Source organism: Myotis brandtii, unplaced genomic scaffold, assembly GCF_000412655.1.
Source record: "Myotis brandtii unplaced genomic scaffold, ASM41265v1 scaffold115, whole genome shotgun sequence".
NCBI classification, from domain to species: Eukaryota; Metazoa; Chordata; class Mammalia; order Chiroptera; family Vespertilionidae; genus Myotis; species Myotis brandtii.
The window spans coordinates 8,456,929-8,462,928 of NW_005353967.1; the positions used below are offsets into that span (position 1 = coordinate 8,456,929).

Sequence of the window (6,000 nt, forward strand, 5' to 3'; positions counted from 1 at the left end):
AGTGAGGTGGTGTTTTCCTGATCTTGAAAGGAGCACAGCAGAAGCTTTTGTCCTCCAGTTGCCGGGGCGGGGAGCATGGCTTACCATTCAACTGGAACAATATTCTTGGCAGCAGTGCCTTTCAGTAGCTTTTCTCAGCTTGTCCCCTGCACAAGCCAGTCACTTACTGGACAGGCCGGCTGGCACCACAATGCGTAGGCACCTGGGCCCACCCACTTGCCCCTGGTTTTCCAATTAGCCTGGCGTTAAGATTTCCTATCCTTCTGGTGATGCCTAATTTGCCACCCCTGTGTCTCAGGAGGTACAGAGAAACCCCTAATTGTCCTGACTTATGGTCAAAAATGTCAAGATCTGGCCAGTGTATTGAAACATTCCGGCCCAAAAAGCCCTCATTGCTGCCTCCACACCGGTCACCTCGTGTGGTTATGTACTTCGAACTTTGCACCAGGGCTCGGCTGAGGGCCCCGGGAGGCTGAATCCAGGCTGCACTCTGTTCCCTAAACCTGGGGTGGGGTTGAATCCTGAGTCTGCCTGGAGGAGGGGTCCTTTCTCCTCAAGTAGACACCCACTGCATGCCTGAGGGGCACCTTTGTCTGACTGGCACAGAGGCCTGGTATTCTCTTCCCATCCTGTCACGAGGTCAGACCCAGAAGCCCTAGGCTGATTTGCAATTGCTTCCTGTCCCAGCTCTTGCTGGCGATGAGACCAAGAGTGTGACCCTGGCCTGTCTTCCTAGCCCTGCTCCTGTGAGCTCTCTGTCTCCCTGACCTCTGCCTGTCTGCAGAGCATCCTCCAGCCCCGGAAGCGCCCTGCCGTGGGGGCCACAGCTGCCCAGCCTCCTCTCGCCCGCCCTCTGGCTCCTCGTCTGGTTGGTGCCTGGCTCCCAGCTTGGCCCTGGACTTCCATGTATGCCCAGGCACCTCCTGGTTGCTGACGCCATCCCTGGATGCTGCTTTCATTTCAAAACTTCAGGGCTTAGCACTGAAGCAGCCCCTGGTCGGGACAAGAAGAGATTGTTTCCCGGGGGGTGGAATATGTCAGTCCAGACCAATAAGACATCTATGAGCAGCCAGATTTGACCACTGGGGCGTCCTACACATGCCTCTCTTTACAAGGGCCTCTTGGACCCTCTTGTTCGTGCATCCCTCCCTCCTACCCTATTTTGGTCTGCAACCACAGAGTTCAGACCACTGTTGTCTCATCCGTGCATCTCCAGATTACAGATGCTCTTTCTCAGTATTGTTTTTAGCAATGTGCTCAGACTCAGTAACATCCTTCACAGCTGGACCCAACTCCGAGATCCTCCCAACCCTATGTCTCCCCCCAGAGTCACCCCTTACACCAGAGAGAGAGAGAGAGAGAGAGAGAGCCTGCCTTGGGGGTGAAACCCAGAGATGATTTGGTTGTGAAGCCATATGCAGGATGAGTCAGAAGCCAGCACTGAATGTCCACGTTGTTACTGGGAAGACTGGCCCATTCTGTAGCTGAGCTGCATAGCCTGCTGGAATAGGAGCAACAAGGCAAATAGGGCCAGAAAGAAAGCAGGATTGGGGAGGAATAAAAGATGAGGGGAAATGATCCTGTCAAAAGCCAGGCAGAAAAGGTCACACTGGAAACTGCTTGGGAGCCCCCATGCCTCCTGCTCCCTTGCTCTGCCCCAGCCCCATTTCAGGGTAGAAACTGCAGAGTCCTGCTCCCTTTCCCCCATAATTCATTCTGGTTACCTGCTCATTCTAACACACCTTTTGATAAATTCCTATAGTTCAGCTCCAGGTGCTTTCCTCCGTCACCTTGGGTACTCGCGCCCACATTGTACTGCCCCTTGCTCCCCACCTTGCTCTCTCCTATGGGGGGATCCCAGCCTTCAGGCTCCACCCCTACATTTAACCCCTCCACCCCTATCTCCAGTCAAGTATGAGCACCTTCTGGGCTGGGAACTTTTCTTGATGCTCCTTTTCTACTCTCCACAGCACCTACATGATCAGCCAGAGTTTCTGGGAGTGCAGCTGGCGTTTCCATTGCTGTGGATGAAACATGGCCACGCTGTTTGACATTTCTCCCATCAAGAGGTGGGGTCTGCTTCTTTCACCCTTGAAATTGGCCCATGGCGACTCTGAAGATTGAAGTGATACTTTGTCAGATCCAGGCCTAACCTTGGCTCGGAACCCTGGACCTCATGGGGAGACTCTAAAACTACATGGAGAGGGAGAAGAGCCCAGCCAAGCCAGCTTGATAGTCTCCCCTCTAATTTTCCAGACACGACTTGGACTCTCCACGTGAGACCAGGTACCAGCTGAAAACCACATGAGGGTGGCTTCAATCACTTGGAGCAGAAGAACCACCCAGCTGTGCCCTGCCAGAATTCCTGATCCACAACATCATAAAATGGTGTTGCTTTAAGCCTCTCTAAGTTTGGTGATCCAGATAACAAGAATATGCAGATGTAACAAATTCTCCAGGTTATTCTTGTGTGCCCTAGAATTTGAGTCAGTGTTGTAAAGGGAGCTGACATTTAATGAGTCAAGTTTTTTATTAAAGAGTAGAACATATAAACTCATTTTCTACCTTGTCTGCATATCCTAAGAGAAGGGAGATACGGTAAAATAAAATTTCATCACTTACATTGTTGAACTCATTTTGTTTCTTGGACAATAGGCCAGTTCTGTTTCTGGCACAAACAAGAGAGGGCCTCCAGCTCTCCTGAACTTTTCTAGACAATCCAGCGCCACAGACAGTGTTAATGAACAGTGTGACCTCAACGGAGTGAAGTTCAGCTCTGGATTTAAAACGTAGTGAGTCCTGACAACATTTGGTTTGGACGTATTTTCTTCCACTATGCTTCCAGGCCCAAACTGAGAAGATTTTCTGTTTCTTTTTTCGTTTGTCTCATGGGAGTATATTTTAAGACCGAAGCCTGTGGGTTTCTTTCAGGTTTCATAATGAAACCTTTAGGCTTGTAAGTCACATGACCGACCACTGCTTTGCCATAGTTTTGGACGAAAACCACAGGACCCTACAAACCCCACTGGGATTGGTGGTTTTTGTTTTTGTTTCTCAACAAAGCAGTTGGGGCAAGTCTGAGAAATTTTTTGCAGACTCAGCAGAGATTGGTGTGAAACTCAGCATCTCCTTTGGATGCTTCAGCTCAGCGTCAGTGGGTTTGGACAAGCCCTGTGCTTAAAAATGGAACTCTGAAAGCATAAAACCACACAAGCCAGAAATACTTTCCAAAACGAGTTGAACCAAGCTGAAGCTGCTGGCATTCGCGCCCTCTCTGTGCAGACAAGTAGATGTGCCCCTTCCAATTCGATGCCCCACCGGCCTTCAGCTCACTGGGTCTGCTGTGTCACATGCTGGGCAGAGCTGTCTCTGAGAACAGAACTCTGGCCTCTTCTGATGCTCTTCAGAGGTGGCCCTGTGTTTCCACAAACTCAATAATTCAAAGTCTGGCAAGGAATCGATCTCACCATTTATTTTATTTCGTTCATCTGAAAAACAAAACATCCACATGGTGGCATCACTTGAGGACAGCTGACAAATAAATACCATCCTTGAAGCCTGCGGCTCCCAAGCAGCCAGGGCCATAGTAAGGCTGCATCAACATTGTTCCAAGTGCTGGTTAAAATACAGATTCCCAGGCAGCCCTCCGAGCCAGAGTTTCTGGGTGGGAGCCCAGGAATCTTTATTTTAATGAGCTGCTCAGACGACTGTCTACCTCCAAGTTTAGGAAGCACTTCTGTGTTTAAAAAATATGACACTTCTGCTTCTGGCCCAGATGGAGTAGCAGGGATCAGAGCTCTCCTCCTGCCTGAAACAACTGGAAAGCGGGCCAGGTTTACAAAGGAATGGACTTCGGCAGCAGAGGGTGTGACCGCCGAGAAGGGGACCAGTGAATTTTTAGATGCCAGAAAGGGGGAGTCGGGCAACACTTGGGATGTGTTTATAAAATATGTTTATAAAAAGAGGTTACCAGAGGGGATTTTGTTTTACTCTACAAAGGACTGTCACTCACTGCCTAGGGGAGTCATCCACAGTGAGGGCCCGCTGAGCGGCCCAAGGTCCTTCCTTCCAGTGGGGTATTCGGCAGCAGGGTCCTCCTGTGCAGCTGCAGACTGAGTGAGGCCAAGGCAAGGACAGGTTTACAGCGTGCTCTGGTTTGTGTTTTTAACTAGAGATATTTACATACTACAACACGCAGGCTCTTTCTGTAGGAACCATGAGAAAGTGGAATGCTGGTTGTGTCTGCAGCACTGGGCTGGCAAGCTGGGAAGGAGATTCGTTTCACTGGACACTTTTTGCACTGTTCACATATCTTACAACGTTCACGTAGTTTGCTTTCAATAAAAAAAGCTAGTTAAAAAATAAAAAAATCAAGATAAATGTTTTCTCTTAAGGATTTCTTTAAATATTTAATCAAATTTTATTGGATTTCTACATACTACCTATCATATAACTTTAGAAAACATCGACCATTAACCATTAAAGTAACAGTTATAATGTGTGCCTATGCGATAATTCTATGTCATTCAGAATTTATCTTTTACTCATCTGGCATATAATACAACAGATTGCATCATTATTGTGTTTCAACTTGTTTGAAAGACAGGTTGTTGTCATTGTTGCCTGTTCATTTCCAAAATATGAGTTTGAAATTATTTAATTGTTCTTGGGGTCTGACACAGTCCCTGACAATGCCCACTATCAATTATAAAGTTACATACACATTCCTGTAGTTGTTTCTAAAGTCTATAAAGTTATTCTTTTGTAGATGCCTAAGTGTCAGCAGTGTAAGATGTTTCTAAGGTCCTTGTTTGCTCTGTGTATGGGTGCAGGTAAGATGAAGAAAAGCTTCTGAGTCAGAATAAAAGCTCTTTCCTCGGGCTATAGCCACCATCCCACTGGATGTCCATGTTCAGACCTCTGGGTGGGTGAGCCATTCTTAAAGGGATCCTGCATTCCACTCAATATTGTACTTTTCTGTTCTTTTCTTACGGATGTGGCATATGCATATTTTGTTGTTAAGCAAGAGAGATGAGCTATATGAATCATTTGAAACTTTGCTTGTGCAGACAAGAATTTGGGGTATTTAAAGAATTAAGAGGCCCAAAGAATAGCTTTAACCAAAGAACTAATGTCAAATAATGTGATTCCGGCAATCTAAATAACTAATTACCATTCTTCTAAGCTTCTGATACTCCACTATGCTTTCTCTACTCATGTGGTGCCACCACTGGCACAAACAAGGCCAGTTTCTTCTCTCTCAAATGCTTTCTCAAAAACAGTGGGAAAGGGAGGAAAATGTGGATGTTTGCGTTTGCTTCAATTGGCATAAACACTGAGAATATACGCAAGGAACTAACAGTATGTTTACCTATAAGGAAAGAGGGAAGAGGAAAGAGGGACCGGAGTAGATTGGGACAGTCCTCTCAATATATATCATCATATATAATAAAAGGCTAACATGCAAATTGTCCCCTGGATCAGGAGTTTGACCGGGAGTTCAACCAGGAGTTCAACCAGGGGGCAGGGCCAGCCAGCCAACTGCCTGCGGCCCTTCCTTAGGCCGGCCCAGCCCAATTGGCCCAATTGGGGCAGGCCGGCCAGACCCCACCCATGCACAAATTCGTGCATCGGGCCTCACATTTTGTATTGTTTTCATATTGGACCATGTGAATGTATCACTGATTTTTAAATTTAAAATTAAAGAATATTACTCAAAGTTTATCTACACTAATAAAAGAGAAACATGGTAATTAACGTACGACCGCTACCCTTCCCATTGGCTACTCAGCATATCCTTATGCAAATTAACTGTCAGCCAAGAGAAGGCGGCCGGCAGCCATGCACTGAAGCGAGCAGGGAGGCTTGCTTGCTTCAATGACTGCGGACTCCAACGTTCCCTGCCTAACTTGCCGGCCTCTCAGCTGCAACTCTAAGCAACTATGTACTATGTTGCAAATAAGAAGCTAAACAAAACCCCAGAAAACAGCCGGACTGAAA

General features: G+C 47.2%; 1 protein-coding gene across 6 annotated transcripts in view; it reads left to right on the plus strand.

Moving 5' to 3' along the window:
- The window catches only part of LOC106728034, a 95,576-nt gene that overhangs the window by 45,073 nt on the left and 44,503 nt on the right, over positions 1–6,000 (plus strand). For 2 of the 6 annotated variants that reach the window (XR_001364277.1, XM_014548835.1), the window contains one exon: positions 1,971–4,576. The exons of the other annotated variants lie outside the window; for them this stretch is intronic. Coding sequence is in view for 1 of the 2 variants with exons in the window: in XM_014548835.1 (XP_014404321.1) it covers positions 1,971–2,031 (61 nt within the window). In the remaining variant the exon portion in view is untranslated. Of the gene's footprint in view, positions 1–1,970; positions 4,577–6,000 lie in introns of those variants that run through there. 6 annotated transcript variants of the gene reach the window in all.